At 66.3% G+C, this 18,907-nt stretch overlaps 4 protein-coding genes across 5 annotated transcripts in view; 2 read left to right on the top strand and 2 right to left on the bottom strand.

Annotated features, from left to right (window-relative positions):
* Window positions 1–3,166, bottom strand: part of DCTN1 (dynactin subunit 1) — a 49,175-nt gene extending 46,009 nt beyond the window's left edge. For both annotated transcript variants that reach the window (XM_082282380.1, XM_082282382.1), the window contains exon 1: window positions 3,131–3,166. The gene's annotated coding sequence lies outside the window, so the exon portion shown is untranslated. The remainder of the gene's footprint in view (window positions 1–3,130) is intronic.
* Window positions 994–6,913, top strand: LOC309573253 (uncharacterized protein; the record flags this gene model as incomplete). The annotated part of the gene is made up of 7 exons (XM_082282016.1): window positions 994–1,005; window positions 3,117–3,244; window positions 3,326–3,472; window positions 4,154–4,266; window positions 4,715–4,867; window positions 4,961–5,127; window positions 5,615–6,913. 7 exons carry the CDS (start codon window positions 994–996, stop codon window positions 6,911–6,913), a joined length of 2,019 nt encoding a protein of 672 aa, XP_082138142.1.
* Window positions 6,914–7,078: 165 nt separating this feature from the next.
* On the bottom strand, window positions 7,079–9,133 carry LOC309573252 (retinol dehydrogenase 13-like; the record flags this gene model as incomplete). Its single annotated transcript, XM_082282015.1, has 6 exons — window positions 7,079–7,267; window positions 7,355–7,461; window positions 7,722–7,910; window positions 7,982–8,071; window positions 8,159–8,398; window positions 8,977–9,133. The coding sequence occupies 6 exons, from the start codon at window positions 9,131–9,133 to the stop codon at window positions 7,079–7,081; spliced, it is 972 nt and encodes a 323-aa protein (XP_082138141.1).
* Window positions 9,134–13,568: 4,435 nt separating this feature from the next.
* On the top strand, window positions 13,569–17,611 carry WDR54 (WD repeat domain 54; the record flags this gene model as incomplete). The annotated part of the gene is made up of 10 exons (XM_082282014.1): window positions 13,569–13,610; window positions 13,958–14,191; window positions 14,768–14,830; window positions 14,919–14,985; window positions 15,563–15,619; window positions 15,695–15,822; window positions 16,682–16,782; window positions 16,863–17,025; window positions 17,260–17,334; window positions 17,480–17,611. Coding segments are annotated over 10 exons (1,062 nt in total), but the record flags the coding sequence as incomplete, so codon positions are not given.
* Between the last annotated feature and the right edge of the window lie 1,296 nt (window positions 17,612–18,907).

Here is an 18,907-nt window from a genome sequence, read left to right as displayed (position 1 = left end):
GGAATGGTTTGGGTTGGAAGGGACCTCAAAGATCATCCAGTTTCACCTTCTTTCCACAGGCAGGGACACCTCCCACTATCCCAGGTGGATCCAAGCCCCAGTGTCCAGCCTGGCCTTAGGCACTGCCAGGGATCCAGGGGCAACCCCAGCTGCTCTGGGAATTCCATTCCAGGGCCTCCATACCCTGACAGGGAGGAATTCCTTCCCAAGATCCCACCCCAAGCTCCCCTTTCCCAGTGGGAAGCCATTCCCTGGGTCCTGTCCCTCCTGCCCTTCTCCAAAGTCCCCCTCTGCAGAGCTTGACCAGTTCCCCCCAAATTAGGGACATCCAGCACCCAAAATGAGGCCACTCAGCCACGTCCCTTGGGAACAGCAAGAACTGGAGGGCGGACACGGTGTCACCCAGGCCAGCGCTGCAGGGATCCCACACCAATTTCCATGGAATTATGGAGTGCTTTAGGGTGAAAATTCCTCAGAGACCATCGAGTCCAACCACTCCCCCAGCACTGCCCAGGCCACCACTGACCCATGTCCCCAAGTGCCACATCCACAGGGCCGGTAAACCCCTCTAGGGATGGAGACTCCACCACTGCCAGGGCCGGACAACCCTTTCCACAAAGGAATTTTCCCAATATCCCACCTGAACCTGGCCCAGCCTGAGGCTGTTCCCTCTCATCCCATCCCTGTTCCCTTCTAGCAGAGCCCCGACCTCTCCCAGCTCCACCCTCCCTTCAGGGAATTGTGCAGAGCCAGAAGGTGCCTCCCAATCGCCGTTTTCCTTCCCAGCTGCTCCCTCGGGACCTCATTCCAGGTGAGGCGGATCCCGGCGCTAGGACCCGGCGCTGGAGCCTGCGCCCTGCACGGCTGCACCGCGGCACCGCAGCCCCCGCAGCCCCCTCCCAGCCCCGACCCCGCGGGATCATCCCGGCGCATTCCCGGCTCCGGCGTGGGATCGATGCTCCGTAGCCACAGCAACGCCCGGACACGCCGAGGATGCGGCGGGAGGTCAGTGGATTTCAGCTCATCCCCATCCAACGCCCCGCGGGATTCCCGGCTGATTCCAAGTGGGAGCATTCCCAGGAAAGCTGATTTAACCGCTGGGATCTCGGGGGGGAATGGGAGCTGCTCGTTCCATGCGGGACTTTGCGCGGCTGCCGCCGGAGCGGCAATCCCTGGATTTCCTCCCTGCCAAACCCCCGCGGATCTTGCGCCGAGCAATTCCCAGCTTTCAACTTTATTCCCTCATTCCTTACGGAATTCCTGACCAGCTCCCCCTCTCTGAGGGCTGGTAAATGAGGGCATGGGGGGGGTGGAGGGGGGGGAAGAGCCAGGGCTGCAAGTCATTCCATAATCCATAAACCCCAATCCATCAAAACCCCAACCCCTCCAAAAAACCCAACCCCAATCCCCCCAAAAAACCCCAGTCCCTGGAAACCCCAGGAGCAGGGGACAATCCAGCCGGAGCACTGATCCCACGTCCCTGCCATCCTCACCACCCATGCCCTTCCCTGATTTTCCATTCTTTAGGCATTTTCCCCTGGAAAACTCAGGAATGGGTGTAAAAACCCTCCCAAAATTTTGCCTCAGCAGTTCCTGGGTGGGTTTTGGGGCTCTGGAGCATCAGCACAACGTGACCCCCCCAGGACAACGCCAGCATCCAGACCTTCCTACACTGAAATCCATTAAAATTTCTCCTTTTCTCCTTCAAACAAAGCAAAGGAATTGAATCCTTGTGTTTATCCCCAAAGCTGCCCTGCAGAGCCACCCAGCTCCACGTCTGGGAAAAGCACGAAGGAATCGCTCCAAGGTCACCTGGCCAGGTGACCAAACACCCAGCACAGAACCTGCCCTGGGAGAGCCACGCATTCCCGGAATTCCCGACGAGCTCGCACGGACCCGGAATTTTTAAAAACCCAACGTGGAAACCCAAAAATGCTGCATGAGATCGGGGCCCATCCGCAGTGCAACAGCCCAGGAACGGCGCTGGGAGGTCCCTCCTGACGGGAATTCGGGAATTCCGGAATTCCCTGAGCAGCCTGGAGTGAGGGATGGCACCAGCGGGATACTGGGACACAGCTCCGGGTGACCCTGGGAGCAGCACACCTCACACAGGTACATGGCCCTGCCCGCATCCCACCCCTTAATTAATCATTATTCATTCATTAGTTGATGCGGTTAATTAATTATTCGCATACTGTGCTAATGAGGGCGGGAGGGGGGGAGGGTGTTCTGACGGAATTCCCAGCGCACACAATCCCCTGCTGGAAGGTGCCACCGCGCTTTCCCTGCATCCAGGACCGGGAATATTCATCCATGCCATTCTTAATGAGCTCCCCTCAATTATCCCGGCCAGTAATTACCCCCGGGCTGAGTCATTCCCACCTCGCTTCTGGATCAAACCTTCCCAATCCCGAGGGGGAAGCGCCGCCCTCATCCCATCACCGACCACCCCTCACACAGAACCCAAACACCCCTAAATACCCCTGCAGACCCCCCTAAATCCCCCCAAACACCCCCACAGACGCCTCCACAGCCCCATAAACTGCTCACAGAGCCCAAACACCCCCACAGACCCCCCCATACACCCCTAAATCACCCCAAACACCCCCAAAATCACCTCCTTACCCACGCACAGACCCCCCACAAACCCCTTTAGACCCCCACAAACCCCTCACGCAGACCCCCGACCACCCCCATGCAACACATACACCCCCGCAGACACCCCCGGACCCCCATAAATATTTCACGCAGACCCCAAACCCCTTCAGATCGCTCCCACAGCCCTCCATAAACCCCGAAACCTTCTCGTACCCCCCCCCAAACCCCCACAAACCCCTCACACAGATCCCCACACACCCCTTCACACCACCCCAGACCCACATACAAACCCCATCACCCCTTTAAACCCCCAGAAACCCCCCCAAACCCCTCACGCAGACCCCCTCACACCCCCCCCCCCCACACACACACCGCTTTACCCCCCCCAACACAAGACCCCCAGACCACCACAACGAAGGACGCTCGGCATCCCACCACCACCGCGATACTTCTCTCTCGCTCTCCCCCACCCCAAATCCACACTTCCCCTCATTCCCGGGACCCCCCGACCCCCTCAGGCCTCTCCCGGTACCTCCGGCCCGGCCGCTCCCGGCGCCGCCAACCCCGCCCGACATCAGGGCCCCTTCGGGCTGCCCCGCGCCGTGCCTGACGCCCAGCGCGGCCGTACGGCCGCGCTGGGCGTCAGGCACGGCGCGGGGCAGCCCGAGGGGGAAGTAAGGGCGGAAGGGGCTTCGCTATCTGCGCATGCGCAATGCGCGGAGTGAAGCCGGGAAGAAGGAGGGGCGAGTGATGGCGGAGCCAGGCCCGGGGAGGAGGATGAGGAGGAGGACGGTGGGGTGGAGGAGGAGGAAGAGGAGGAAGCAGCCGGCCGGAACGGGATCAGTCGGGACAAGGCGCAGCTGGGAACCCCCCGGTAAGTGCTCCCGACTTGGCACGGCCGCCGATTTGTCAGCAGCGGGGTGGTCGCAGGGGTTGTTGCTTTGTGTTCCAGAGATATTTCCGTACCGGCCGCTTCCTTCCCTCCGCTGGGTGCCCGAGCTGCTTCCCGGAGGGACTTTTCCCAGTTCCCGGGGGTCTCCTTCTGGCCTAGAGGGTCTTTTCCTGATCCCCGGGGGTCTTTTCCCACTCCACGGGGGTCTCCTCCTTTTCTATAGGGTCTTTTCCCTGTCGCCGGGGGTCTTTTCCCAGTCCCTAAGAGCATTTTCCCGGTTCCAGAGGGTCTCTTCCCAGTCCCCAGGGCTCTCCTCTTTGTCCCAGAGCATCTTTTCCCAGTCCCCAGGGTCTTTTCCCAGTCTCCAAGGTCCTCTTCCTGGTCCTGAAAGGGTCTTTTCCTCATCCCGGAGGGTCTTTTCGCGGTCCCGGGGGTCTTTTCCCAATCCCTGAGGGTTTTTTCCCGGTCCCCATGTCCCCGTGATCCCCGGTTCCCTTTCTCCAGTTTCCAGCGCCTCTCCCCATCCCAGTTACTCTTCCCCACCCCACTGGCTGCCCTGGGATGGCTTCCGAGGTTACGGGTCCAGGAACCGGGATTCGGTGTCGGGCTGGGCCTTTAATTATCCCATCAGGATTCACCTCCTCGCTTCCTGCTGAATTCCAGGGACACCAGGCAGCGCCACCGCCCAGGCGTCCCCTGTCCCGGTGAACACCGGGATAACTCCCGGAGCCGAAGGATCCCGTCCCGGAGCCGCCGGTGTCCACCGGGAGCTGCGGGTGAGGTTTGGGATGCCCCGGGGGAGTTCATGGGGCTGAGCCGCCGTGCCCGGCGCTGGTTCATCCCTGGATCGCGGCGGGATTCCCGCCGGGAACGGAGTGAAACTGAAACCGGAACCGGCGCCGGGAGGTCACCGGGCGGAAAATGAGCCCAAAATGAGCTCGGGCTTTGACGGGTGGCGGTGCCCGCGGTGGCTGTCCCTGACTGTCCCTGTCTCAGAGATGCCCTGGCAGCGGGCAGTGCCCATGGTGATCGTCCCTGAGTGTCCCTGTCCCCGTGCAGGGATGTCCTGGCAGCGGGCAGTGCCCATGGTGGCTGTCCCTGACTGTCCCTGACTGTCCCTGTCCATCCCTGTCCCCGTGCAGGGATGCCCTGGCAGCAGGCAGTGCCCATGCTGACTGTCCCTGACTGTCCCTGACTGTCCCTGACTGTCCCTGTACCCTGCAGGGATGCCCCGGCAGCGGGCAGTGCCCACGCTGACCACGCTGTGCCTGCAGAGCCTGGCCCAGCACATGCAGAGCCTCTGGGCCAAGGACTACAGTGACAACTACCTGGACGAGTACGAGTTCCGCTTCCTCGTGGGCCCCTTCAACGACCTGGGTGAGGCGTGGGGGATGTGCCAGGGCACCGGGACCCCCGTGGGGGGAGCAGGTGGGGGTCCCAGGCCCCGCTGACCCCCTGTTTCCCCCCCAGCCTGCGGGCTGGTGCAGGAGCTGCTGGGGTTGCTGGGGACGAGCCGGCGGCTGTCGCGTGCGGCGCTGCACCTGCTGCTGCTGCCACACCTGCAGCAGCTCAGCCTGCGGCCCTGCCCCGCGCTCGCCAACAATGCCCTGGGCCACCTCATCCTCCTGCGCTGCCAGGTGGGCAGGGGGGTGCCAATATCTGTGGGGCTGGAGGTGCCCACCGTCAGTGGGGCAGAGGGAGTGGGGTTGGGGATGCCCACCCTCCATGGGGCAGGGGAATTAGGGCTGGGGAAGCAGGGCTAGAGGTGGTCATCTTCTATGGGGATGCGGGTGCCCACCTGTCATGGGGCAGGGGGAGCGAGGCAGGGGGTGACAACACTCTGGGGGAGCAGAGCTGGGAGTGCCATGGTCGGTGGGGCAGGGGGAGTGAGGCTGGGTGTGAACACCCTCTGTGGGGCTGGGGATGCCCACCATCAGTGGGGTGGGGGCGAGTGGGACTGGGGGTGCCATGGTCCATGGGCTGAGGGATTGGGGCAGGAGGAGCAGATAGGCCATGGCCACCCTCTCTGAGTCTTGAGGTGCCCACCCTCTGTGGGACAGGGCATGAGAGGGACATCCATGCCCCTCTGCCCGCCCCACTGAGTGTCTCCCCGTGTGGCTGCAGGGCCTGAGCGTGCTGGACCTGGGGGGCTGCGGGCGGCTCTCGCCATCTGTGCTGGTGGACCTGGCTGAGGGGCTGCCGCGCCTGAGCCGCCTGGGGCTGGCCCACACCCAGGCCAACGTCCAGGTGCTCTCGGCCGTGGGCTCCTGCTGCCGGCACCTGCGGGAGCTCGACGTGTCCGGCTGCAAGAAGGTGACGCCGCGCGCCCTGAGGCACCTGGGCTACGACCTCCTGGCACGGAGCCCGGGCTGCCTCACGCTCCGTGTGCTGCTGGCCCGCGACCTGGAGCACTCCGGGGATGGGGACATGGTGGCTGCTGTGGCCTTCCTGCTGCTGGCCCTGCCACACCTGGAGGTGCTGGCACACAGTGCCCTGCCAGATGCGCTCCGGCTGCTCCACACGCAGCAGCTGGATGGCACCAAGGACTCCGAGGGTTTCCCCTCGCTGGAGGAGCTGGTGCGGAGCCGGGGGGCTGCACCAAAGGGACCCCCGCTCACGCTGCCCCTGCGGCAGCTGGAGGAGGTGGAGGAGGACGCCCTGGGCATCGTCCACGCCGTGTGTCCCCAGGCCGAGGAGGTCAGCGTGTGGCTGGGGGACAGTCCCGGCCCCTCAGGGCTCCGGGAGCTGGCGGACTGGGAGTGCCTGTCCCGGGTGACGCTGGGCTGCGCCGGGCGGCGCGGCCGGGCACTGGCAGAGGTGCTGCCGCTGGCACAGGGCCTGGGCACCTTCCTGCGCAACCTCACCCTGCACGGCTTCATCTGCCGGGACCCTCTCTCTCTGCCCACCCTGCTCACCAGCTGCCCCGGCCTGCAGAGCTTCAGCGCCGAGCTGGAAGTGCCACCAGACCCCCACGCCGAGGCCGAGCCCCGCGAGGAGCCCCCGGCCCCACCACCAGTCTGGGCCACCGACCTGCTGCCCCGCGGGCTGCCCCAGCTCCAGAGCTTCTCGCTGACCCTGGCCGGGCCCGTGCCGGCCGCGCACAGGCCGGCGCTGAGCTCCACGCTGGCCTCGCTGCTGTGCGAGGCCCCGCAGCTGCAGACCCTGCGCCTGCTGGCCGTGCCCTTCCCGCTGGACTCGGTGCTGGAGCCGGCGCTGGCGGGGCCGGCGCTGCGGGAGCTGCGGGAGCTGTCGCTGGCCGAGAGCCTCGTGTCGGCCGGCGCCGTGTGGCAGCTTCTGGGCTCCGACGGGCCCCTGCGGCGCCTGGACCTGTCCCGCTGCCCCGACATCCACCGGCGCGACTACGACGCCTTCCTGCAGGCCGTGAGGAAGCAGCGGCTGGACCTGGACATCACCTGGGAGTAGCGGCGTGCGTGGCGCCGGGCATTTTAATAAAAGTGTCGCCGTCACACCTGGCCGGCGCCGTGTCGTCCCCCGGGCAGCGCCGGGTGGCACAGGGTGGGTACGGGGGGAGCAGAGCGGCATCCGTGTCTCCCTTGCCGCCGTGCCGAGGGGTGACATCCCGGTGGCTCAGTCTCGCTCCGTGAGTCCCGTGAGCCGCTCCGATGCCTCCCAGAGCTTCCGTGCCAGCGCGGCGTCGCGGGCGGCCGCCGAGGGCAGCGCCAGCCGGCAGCTGCTGTCGAAGTATTTCCCGGTGATGCCCTCGGCCTCCTCCGAGACGGCGCAGAAGATGGTGCTGGCAGCGCCCTGCTCGGCCGACTGAGGGGGACAGGGGTGAGAGCGGGTTTGTCACCCCCCCACCCACCCCGCTGCCCCCGGGGCGGGCAGGACCCGGCCCCCGCTCACCTTCATAAAGGGGCGGAGGAGGCTGAAGAGAACCCGCACGGTTCTGCCGAAGTGGCGCATGATGCTGGTGCTCACCACGCCGGGGCTCAGCGCGTTGGTCGTCACCCCTGCCAGGCCCCACCATTAGCAGGGTGGCGACCCCGGGGACCCCAAATCCCTCGGGGAGCAGCAGGAGCAGCCCCCAGCCTGACGTCAGACCGGGGCTCTGCTACTTTTGGGGGATCCCAGCGAGTCTCTAACCCGTGTCAGCCCCCCCAGCCCTGCCGGCAGCTCCTGGGATCTGGCACGGGAGCACAGGGAGTTGGGACAGGGGATGTCCCCAGGGTGCCGCATGGCACGGCTGAGCCTGGCGTGGCCCAGCACCCACCTGTACCCTGCAGGCGCCGTGCCAGCTCGGCGGTGAAGAGCACGTTCATCAGCTTCGTGCTGTCGTAGGCAGCGTCGTGGCGGCCCGGGCGCCGCTGCCCCGTCAGGTACCCGCTGTCAGCCGTGCCCACGCTGTGCCGGAACGATGACACGTTGACCACCCGGGCGGGCGCTGAGGCCTTCAGGAGGTCTGTGCGGAACAAGGGGTGAGCAGGGAGGGGTCCCGAGAGCTCCCTCAAGTCCCCCAGCCGCTCCGCTCACCCAGGAGCAGGTTGGTGAGCAGGAACGGGCCCAGGTAGTTGGTGGCGAAGGTTTCCTCCAACCCCTCCGATGTGATGGCGAAGGGCAGCCCTGGAAAAGAGGGCGGGGAGCGCCGTGGGGCATCGGGATGCGGTGCTGGAGCCCCGTTGGGGCTGTGGGGCCTGGCCTGGCACTTACCGGTGACACCGGCGTTGTTCACCAGCACGTCCAGCCGCGACTCCTCGCGCAGCACGGCGCTGGCGAAGGCGCGCACCGAGGCCAGCGAGGAGGTGTCCAGCAGCCGCAGCACCACCTCCGGGTTCCCGGTGGCCGCCCGGATCTCCTCCACGGCCGCCTGGCCCCGCTCCCGGCTCCGGCACGCCAGGATGGTTCGGGCGTTCCGGCGCGCCAGGTCCATGGCCACGCACTTACCGATGCCTGCGGAACACGGAGCGGGTGTGGGCTGATCCCAGCCAGGTCCCCCTGGCGAGGGATCCCTCGGGGTCCGTGCCACTGTCCCCAGGGTTTGGGCAGCCCCTGCCACAGCCAAAACCAGCCGGGAGGACATGATGGGCACTAGGGGTGGAATGGAGCCCAGCACGTGGGGGGTCACTCTGTCCCTGGGCACACAGGGACACCCCAGTCCCAGCCTGTGTGTCCCAACGTCCCTCGCGGTGCCAGCCCGACCTCATGCTCGGCAGTGGGACACGGGTGTGGGCAGTGACCCCCATCCCTGGTGTGACATGGTGGCCGTGGTGGCCAGTGGCGCGGTGGCCTTGTCTCTCAGTCATTAATAGGGCCGAGGCAGAATCCGGCCTCAGAAGGTGGGCAGGGGGCACCAGGAGCACATTGTGGGTGCCCAGGGACCGGCCACCAGCTGCTTCTGCAGCCATTTGCATTCCCAAAGCGGGGACTGGGGTCCAGGGCTGGCAAAGGGACACCCATGTCCCCTGCAGGTCACCCCACAGCCGTCACGCTGTCACCCGCACACACCCCTGCCACCCGTCCCTGCTCACCACTGTTGGCTCCGGTGACGATCACTGTTTTGCCTGTCAGGTCTGTGGGACACTTGCGGGGGTCCCAGGGGCTTCTGCGCACGGCCCAGAGCAGCAGCCCCAGGAGCAGGAGCAGCAGGAGCCACCACGGGGGGCTCAGGGTGCCCAGCAGCTCCATGGCTGGGCGCGGGATGTGGCTGCGGACAAAGGTTACATAAGCAGGACCTTTGCCCGGCCGGCAGCAAGGCACGGCACGAGTCCCTTTGCTCCGTGAGCTGCTGGGAGCTGAGGAGGGACAGCAGAGTGGCTGGGGCAGGCAGGAGGGTGAGCCACATGCCCCCTATGCCACCCCACTGTCCCCTGTGCCACCCTGCCAGCTAGCGACAGCGATGACGTTTGCAGCAGTGCTGTTAACAAGCCCTGCACGTTAAGCCGTGTAAAACCAACGCCGGTGCCTTTGCACCAATCACAAAGGAACCACTTCTTGGGTGTGGACCGAAAACGGGACTTTCCACCTGTGCCAGTTTGGCCAAATTTAGAAAGATATCTTCTGAGAGAACGCGGGTCACTACCCGTCCCCCACCAGGTTCGGGGAAAATAAATTTTCCTCAAAGGAAAGTGAAAGAGATAAAACTATTTATTTACCAAACACATGGGGAAAGGAAAATAATGTTAAATAATAAAAATCTCTCTCTGTGGAGAAAAAACCTGGGAAAGTGTTAGTCCTCCCTTTGGTCTCCTCGGAGCTAGGGCCCTCTGTGTCCGGTGGAAAGTCCTCCTGATGTGTTCTAATACTGAAGCAGTCCAGTGGAAAAGGAAGAAAATCCGAAATTCCAGGGAAGGGAAAAAAATTTCAACTCTCGGTCTCTCTCCGGAGAAAAAGAAACTGAAACAACTGGCCAACTGGCTGACTGGGAAGCAGCAAGCCGGGTGCTTCCTTGCTCCCCTGCCGCAGCTGGAAAAAAAGTCCCTATCTCTATGTGACCTTGCACAAGCTGCTTTGAGGAAGTTTTGCTCAGTTTTCCTTCCCCCTCTCAGGCTCAGTCGAAAGGCATAGAAAGGCACAAGAATTAATTTCTGGGCATAGGGCAGCGATATGGGATACACATCACAAAGTCACCCCAAGACACCACCCCAATGTTCCCTTGTGGTGTTGAGCAACAAGGGAGTCATTGCAGCAGCGCAAGAAGTGGGGTCACAAATAGGGCTGTTGATTTTGGGGGCACTCGTCTTGTAGGACCGCCAGAGCAGACCCTCGACCAGCGCTGAATTAAGACCCGAGCGCGCGATGGTGAAAACACTCTCTCGCTAATTAGGAACTGAAAACCACGCCTACTCCATCATTTTATGCCAATGAGAACCGAAAGCCGCGCCTAAGGCCTCGCCTCACGCTAAAACGGAACTGAAAACCGCGCCCGCTGTCACAGCTCATGCTAATGAGCTGAAAACCACGCTCACTCCTCATACGCTAATGAGGAACTCTATAACTCAGGGAGTGACCGGGGCACGTGTAAAGCTCCCTGTGTCACTCCGGTGTCCCCGGTGCCACCCCAGGGCTGCTCGCCCGCGCCGCTGCGGACTCCCTGCAACCCCGGCACGGCTACAGGAGGGGCTATGCCCCTGTGCCCCCCAAAGTCCCCGTCCTGCAGGGCGGGGACACTCGGACACGGGTGGTCCGGAGCTGGAGCACGTCCCTGTGGGAGCAGGGACCTTCAGGAGTGGGGCAGCAGGCGGGGACAGTCCCGGAGGCGAGGAACCCCGGAGCTCCCGGGAAGGCAGAGGAGGCTCCGGGCAGCCTCTGCCCGCCCGGTCCCGCCGGAGCTCACGGGGCGAAGCCACACGTGTCACCCCGTTACATCCCCCTTACTCCTCATTTGGAGACAAAGGCGCTGCGGGGACGAGCCACGTGTGGGTTCGGGGGCTGGTGGCACCACGGGTGCAGCGCCCGGTGCTCCCGGTCCGGCTCCGGTGGCACCGCCGGCTCCCCGGCCGAGTGGGGAAAACTCATTTTAGGGTTTTTTATTTGCTTGTTTTCTTCAGTAGCGCTGGCAAAGAGCCCCGAGCTCCGGGGGCGCCGCGCGGTGCCGTGCCCGGTGCCAGCCCCGGCGCCGGTGGAGGAGGAACCCCCCGGAGCTGAGACATCCCCCGAGAGCGGCAGCCCCCGGAGCTGCCGCATTCCCAGCGGGTTTTCCAGGTGCTTCTCTCATTCGTGCTCTGACATCCGGCACTCCGGGTAGGGGAGGATGGGCTTCAGCTGCTGCTCAGCTCTCCTCACCGCCGCCTCCTCCTTCTGCTCCCCGTCCCCCTGACGGTCGCGCCCCTCCACGGCCGGCCCGCGCCGCTCGCTGCCGCCCCAGCGCACGGTGACACCGGGCGCCAGCCGAGCCGAGGCCAGCCAGGGGTGACACAGCTGCGGCTCGGCCCTGGGCGGCCGCCCGGGTCCCGGGAGGACCTGCCGGGACCCCGACGGGGGTAGCCGGACCCGCGAGGCTCCCGGCCGCATCTGATCCGCCTCGGTCATCAGGTCCACCACGCTCACCTCGGGGACGACCCAGCGAGCGGCAACGCGGCGGGCACCCAGCCTGGGCACTCCCCTGCCGCGGGAGGGTCTGAGCAGCTGGATCGATGCCAGGCGGGTGCGGGAGGAGGATGGCAGCGGTGGCACTTGGCCGCCGTCCTCCGCCGTGGCCTCCAGGGACCCCTGCGGTCCCTGCGCTGGCGATTTCGGGGGCTTGGCCGGGAGCGGAGCCGGGGGCCGGGGCGGGCTCGGCGGAGCCGGCCGGGGTCGCGGGGGCCGGGAGAGGCGGGGGCCCTTCCTGGGGGGCCGGGGAGCGATGGGCGGCTCCGGGCTGGGTGGCCCTGACACGGGCGGGACGGCGACAGCGTCGGGGACCTGAGCGGGAGGAGCTTCGGCGGCTGCGGAGGGCTCCGGGCACGGCGGCTCCGCATCGTAAACCTGCCCGGGGGACAAAAGGGACCCGGTGTTGGTGACACCGGGTGTCCCATGGCCCCGGAGCTGCTGGGGGTCAGCCCGGGGGGTCTCAGGGAGGGGTGGCCGGGGCACGTCTCACCTGGTCCGTGGGCAGAGGGTGGACAGTCGGGACGGGAACAGCGTCGGGGACCTCGCCAGGACACTCGGGCGGACCTTCAGCCTCGGCTATCACGGGGACGTCCTCGGACGGCACCTGGCCGGGGGACAGAGAGGACCCGGTGTGGGTGACAGGGCTCGTCCCGCGGCCCGGGCGGGTTCCGGGGCGGTCGGGGAACGTCTCACCTGTTCCGAGGGCCGGGACACGATGGGGGGAACGCCCGCTATCCAGGAGTCCCAGGTGCAGGTTTCGGGCTCCTCGTCCTCCTTCCAGACTCCGTCTCGTTCGGGATCCGCGTCCCCCTCAGGGTCCGGTTCCCCGTCGTCCCGCACCTGGAACCGCCACTCGGCGACAAACAGGATGGCGTCCCGCGCCCGCGACACCGTGAAGGACACCCGCTGCAGAGACAGCGCTGAGACCCCTGCCCGGGACTCCCAGCCCCCCCCAACCTCCCCAAATCATGGGGGGGGGGGGTGTCTCTCACCTGCCGTGCCGCCGCCGCCAGTGCGCACTCGCTCATCACCCGGTCCAGGAGATCGTCCAGGATGGGCCCGGTGTCCAAGGGTTCGGGCGGGGACTCCCCGCCATCGTCGGCCGGGGGCGGGGTGAGCTGGGCCGCGGTCCGGCCGGGGCTTTTGGAGGAGGACTTCTTGCCCTGCCGGGGCTGCGATCGCACGAGCGTTCGTGACTTGTCCCGTCGCGACTTGGTGCCGGCCCCGCGGGGTTTCGCTTTCTGCACGGGAACAGAGACCCCCACAGCTGCCGCTGCCCGGGCGGGACCAGCCCAGTGCGCCCCAGTATAGACCAGTACACCCTTACGCACCACAGCGTGGCCCCTCAGCTCATCCCAGTACATCCCAGTGCATCTCAGTACATCCCAGTATACTCCACTACACTCCACTACAGCCCAGTGCATCCCAACCCGCCCCAGAACGGCCCTCCAGCTCATCCCAGTACACCCCAGTATAGCCCAGTACACCCCAACCCGCCCCAGAACGGCCCCCCAGCTCATCCCAGTACACCCCAGTATAGCCCAGTACACCCCAACCCGCCCCAGAACGGCCCCCCAGCTCATCCCAGTACACCCCAGTACACGCCAACCCGCCCCAGAACGGCCCCCCAGCTCATCCCAGTACACCCCAGTATAGCCCAGTGCATCCCAACCCGCCCCAGAACGGCCCCCCAGCTCATCCCAGTACACCCCAGTATAGCCCAGTACACCCCAACCCGCCCCAGAACGGCCCCCCAGCTCATCCCAGTACACCCCAGTATAGCCCAGTACACCCCAACCCGCCCCAGAACGGCCCCCCAGCTCACTCCAGTATACCCCGGTATACCCCAGTATATCCCAGTATAACCCAGCTCCTCCCAGCCAACACCGGCCCCCTTGGCCCCGCTCTGCCACCTCCCAGTTCCCCCAGTCCCGCCCAGTTCTCCCAGTCCCACCTCGGCCATCCCGCCCCTTCGGCGTCCCGGACTCCACGGCAACGTGACGTAATCACCGCGCGCCGTCCTCCGTGACGTCATCACGCCGCGACGCGTCTCCATGGCGGCGGCGAGCACCGGGTGAGCGGGGAGGGGGAAAGGGGAAATTGGGGGGCACTGGGGGGACTGGGGGGGGGAAAAAGGGGCGGGAAGGGTGGGGCGGGCAGGCCGGGGGGCTCCGGAAGGGGTCGGGGAGGTGGGGCTGGAGTGGGGTCCCTGGGGGAGAACCTTGGGCCGTGGGCCGGGGGGGCCCTTGGGAGAGGAGGGGGGCGGATCTGCCCCCCGCCCCCTGGAGCTCTCCGGACCGCCTTGGAGCTTCCCCCGGCTCCCTGGATCTACCCCTCCGCGTCTGGATGCATCACTAGCCCCACATCAGCGCCCCTGGCCCCTCTTGAATCTGCCCCACTCCCCCTCTGGACCCACGGCAGCCCCGGCTCGCTGTGCTCCCCCTCAGGCCGTACCGCCGGGAGCGGAGCCTGGCCCTGCGGAGCAGCAGCTCGGCCCTGTACAACAACCTGGCCGTGTTGTGCCCTCCTGCCCGGCCCCCGGCCTTCGGCACCGTGCACGGCACCAGCCTCAGCCTGCTGGGCAACGAGGGGCCACCCCGGCAGCTGCAGGCCCGGGGAGGGGGCTCGGCCCTCAGCACCCCCCTGCTCACCCAGGTGAGGGACAGGGAGCACAGGGAAAGCTTCGTCTGGCTCTTCCTGGCACCGGGCAGGGGGTGGGACACGGCCCTGGCACGGCCCTGGCACGGCTCTGGCTCTGGTGGGGCCGTGTCACAGCTCTGTCACCCTCCTGTCACCGAAACAGGGCGGGGGCAGCCCCGGGACCCTGCAGTGCCCAGACGGTGGGGAGGGCGAAGGAGCCCCCTGAGGGGTTTGTGGGACACTGGGGGGGTCCCCGAGGCCAGGGGGGACCCCCCTGTGGGAACGTCAGACACGGCTGGGGTGGGGGGGGCAGGGGGTCCTGCCCCAAGAGGAGGGTTTGGGGGGGCTGTTCCGGGAGGAGGATGAGGGGGGATCCTGCCCTAGGAGGAAGGTTTTGGGAGGGCTCCAGGTGGAGGATTTGGGAGGCTTCACGAGGGGGTTTTGGGGGGGGCTTCAGGGGAAGGGTTTGTGTGGGCCACAGGAGCGGGAGTTGGAGGCCTCCAGCAGGAAGGTTTTGGGAGTCCTGCCCCAGGAGGGGGCTGTGGGGTCCTGCCCGTGCCCCCCACTCCCGCCCCACTCCGTCCCTCCCAGGCCGCGTGGTGCGAGCTCCCATCCCGGGTGCTGCTGGTGCTCACGTCCCAGCGCGGGGTCCAGGTGAGGCCTGCGGGGCTTGGGGACTCCTGGGGGTCCTGCTGCCCCCCTGTCACCCCCCAGAGTGTCCCACCCTGTCCCTCCATCCCAGATGTACGAATCTGACGGCTCCACCATGGTCTTCTGGCACGCACTGCATGTCCCAGAGCACCCGGCAGGTGAATCCCTGAATCCCCCAGAGACCCCTGAACCCCCCCCAGCACTGCTCAGGCCACCACTGACCCATGTCCCCAAGTGCCACATCCACATGGATGTTAAATCCCTGCAGGGACGGGGATTCCACCACTGCCAGGGCTGGACAGCCCTTCCCAGGAGGAATTTTCCCAATATCCCAACACCTGGCCCAGCCTGAGGCCGTTCCCTCTCCTCCTGTCCCTGTTCCCTGCGAGCAGAGCCCGACCCCCCCGGCTGCCCCCTCCTGTCAGGGACTTGTGCAGAGCCACAAGGTCCCCCCTGAGCCTCCTTTGCTCCAGCCTGAGCCCCTTTCCCAGCTCCCTCAGCCTCTCCTGCAGCTCCAGCCCCTTCCCAGCTCCCTCAGCCTTTCCTGCAGCTCCAGACCCTTTCCCAGCTCCCTCAGCCGCTCCAGCCCCTTCCCAGCTCCGTTCCCTGGACACCGGCACCTCGCTATCTTGTCATGACAGGCCCAAACCTGTGCCAGGGTTGGGGTGTGACCCCCAGTTCCTGTCACGGGGGTCAGTCCCTGCCCATGGGTGGCACAAACCCATTCCTTTCCAGCACATTCCGTGTTCGCCCGAGGCATCGCCGCAGCCGGCGGCCGCTTCGTCTGCGTGGGTGAGCCAGGCCCGGGCCGTGGGGAGGGCAGTGGCCCTGGGGTGGCCCAGCTCTGTTGACCCCCTGACCCCACAGGGACGTCCTCCGGGGCCGTGCTGGTGTTTGACATCCCCCCAAAAGGGACCAACGTAACGCTGAGCGAGATGCTGGAGCAGCACCGGGATCCCATCACCGACATCGCGGCCGAGCAGGGCCAGGCCCCGGTATGGTGGGAGGGTGGGGGACCCTAAATCCCATTGATTCCACCCCCTGCCATGGGCAGGGACACCTCCCACTAGCCCAGGCTGCTCCAAGCCCCGTCCAGCCTGGCCTTGGACACTTCCAAGGATCCAGGGGCAGCCACAGCTGCTCTGGGCACCCTGTGCCAGGGCCTCACCTCCCTCACAGGGACGAATTTCTTCCCAATATCCCATCTAAATCTCCCCTTCTCCAGTGAGAAGCCATTCCCCCTTGCCCTGTCACTCCATCCCTTATCCCAAGTTCCTCCCATCTCTCCTGGAACCTCCTGAGGCACTGGGAGCTCACAGGGCAGGTCCCTGCAGACTCACCAGCCCTTTCCTCCCACTCAGCACTTTCCCTGATGAGTCACTGAACTTTCCTTGCTCTGGGATCCCCAAGGAATTCATCCCCCAGAACCCGTTCCCGAGCTGCCGTGTCACCGCGGGGACACGGAGCTCTTGTGTCACCTCCCACAGCCGCCGTCCCCATCCCCTCACACACCCCCCTGGACTTTGCTCCGTGAGTGCCGAGGGTTCCCAGGGCTGCCCCGGCGAGATTCCCAGGGCTGGGAGCGGCCGGGAATCCTCGCAGAGGGAGGGGTGCCCTGATTCTTCCTCGAAATCCACCCTCGGCGTGGCAACGTGGGCAAACACGGGCGTGTTCCGGCGGAGCCGCCCGCGGGTACTCCCGGCCCCGCTCCGGCCGGGATCCGTCAGCGCTTCGGGAGCTGTTCCAGCTTGTCCTGGTGCCCTTGGGGCAGCCCCGCAGCCAGGGCAGTGCCAGGTGCCATCCCAGAGCTGGGGACACTGCCCGGTGATGCCCCTGAGCCATCTCTCCCCACAGGATGGGGCTGGGGACTTGGTGACAGCCGATGACTCCGGGACCCTCTGCCTGTGGAGCACTGGGGAGGAGTTCACCCTGCTCGGGAAGATCCCGGGATCTGGGTGAGCCCCGGGGGTCCCGCAGGGTGTCGGACACGAGGGGGGGACGCCCTAGAGGAGGTGACACATTCCCCTGTGTCCAGCTGCACCTGCTCCTCGGTGAGGCTGTGGAACGGGATCGTGGCCGCGGGCTATGGGAACGGGCAGATCCGGCTGTGGGAAGCGGGGTCGGGGCAGATCCGTGCCCAGGTGAGCGCCCACGCCCGCTGGATCTACGCGCTGGACCTGGCACCGCTCACCGGAAAGGTACGGAGGGGACGGGGTGTCCCACCCGGTGTCACACCTGGAATCACACCTGGAATCACACCGAGCATCCCACGCTGACATCCTGCCCAATATCCCAACCTGCATCCCACCCTGACATCCCACCTGACATCCCACCCTGAAATCCCACCCCAATGTCCCACCCCAGTGTCCCACCCTGCCCCACGGCACTGCCACCTCCGTGGTGTCCCCACGGTCGCTCTGCTCCCCTGGCAGCTGCTGTCGGGCGCAGAGGATTCCTTCGTCCACGTCTGGCAGCTCAGCAGGGACCCGGACACTGATGGCATCGAGGTGAGTCCGGGCTTGGGACACGGACCTGGCACTCGGAGCCACGGCTGCTCCGTGGGGACCGGGCACGTGGGCCAGGGATGTGGCCCTTGGAGCTGTGGCTGCCGTAGGAATCTCGGCATTCCCTACGGATCCGCTCCCGCCGCAGATCCAGCACTGCCACGCCGAGTGCGTGACAGACACGCAGGTTTGTGGCGCTCGCTTCTGTGACCCCGCCGGGGACACCTTCGCTGTCACCGGCTACGACCTGAGCGAGATCCTCTGCTACGGGCCAGCCTGAGCCGGGAGCTCCGGGAATGTCGGGAACACCGGGAACGCCGGGATGCTCCGGCAGCGCGGCCGTGGGCGAGGGGTGAGCACAGACCCCCCCCTGGAGCTCCGTGGGGATGTGCGGGGGGAGCCCGGCCGGGATTCTCCCCTGCCCAAAGCCCTCCCGAGGGCTGGGAGCTGCTCCAGCTCCACCACCCCCAGGATCCTCCCATGGCTCCCGCCGGCTCCGGGATCCTCCCGTGGCCTCCCACCCTTCCCGGAGGGCGGCGTGGCTGGGAACAGACCCGGCTCAGACGGGAGGATCCCGGGGAACCTGTGCTACCTGCTGCTCCGGCCGGGAGAGCCCCGGGCCCGGCCCAGCGTCCCGGGATGCAACACCCGCCGGCCGCGGGTACCGGGAAGGGGGAAAAAGGGGGAGGGAAGCCGGGCGGGACACGGGGACCTTGAGGATCCTGCATCCCAACCCTCCGCAGGATCCCAAATCCCGGTGGGACGCTGCAGTCCCATGGCCACTGGCCAGATGTTTGAGGCCCCAGCTGTGCTCTGGGGCTGGAAACATCAGCAGCAGCTGCAGCGGGACCCCAGGGACATCCCCAGGTCCCCTCCAGCCCCCCCCCAACTGCCCCTGACCCCCCCAAACCCCCCCGTGGGAGCTGAGGTGACCCCAGGCTCTGCTCCCAGGGCCCTGCGAGGCTGGGGGGAGCGGGGAGGAAATGGGGGGCCCAGTCCTGGAGCTACAGCGGGGGCTCAGCCTGGGACAGGCCCTGAGTGGGGGGGAAGCCCCCAGCCCCTCCTGCCGTGCCGGGGATCTGCCCCATCCATAAGTGACCCCCCCACCCTGTATGTCCCACTCGTGTCCCCCCCAGTGTGTGAGGTCCCCCCACCCCCATGTGCTCTGTACCCCCCCCAATAAATACACCCGAATGAAGCCCCCCCCCCCCGTCGCTCCTTCCTGGGGGGAGGTCTCACGTGTTGGGGGGGCCCAGCAGAGTCAGGCTCAGTTACAAAAGGCTTTATTAAAGGTTAAAACAGCCGCTGCTGAAGTGGGGGGGGGGGGGGGGCCCGAGGCCGGGGAGGGGCGGGGGAGGGGAGGGGCTGCTGTGCTCCTGGGGTAAAAAAGTGTAAAAACGGTTGTGCAGTTGAGCCCGGGGGCGGGGACGGTGCCCCCCCCCTTACTCCGGGTGAGGGGGTGGGGGACACAGCCCGGGGACAGGGGCATTGTCACACCCCCGGGACAGGGACAATGATCCCCCCCAGGACACAGCCCGGGGCCGGGGGGCCCGTCCAAGGCACAGAGATGAGCCGG

The sequence above is a fragment of the Coloeus monedula genome, assembly GCF_965178545.1.
Source record: "Coloeus monedula genome assembly, chromosome: 5".
In the NCBI taxonomy this organism is placed as follows: domain Eukaryota; kingdom Metazoa; phylum Chordata; class Aves; order Passeriformes; family Corvidae; genus Coloeus; species Coloeus monedula.
This window is presented reverse-complemented; position numbering and strand designations above follow the sequence as displayed.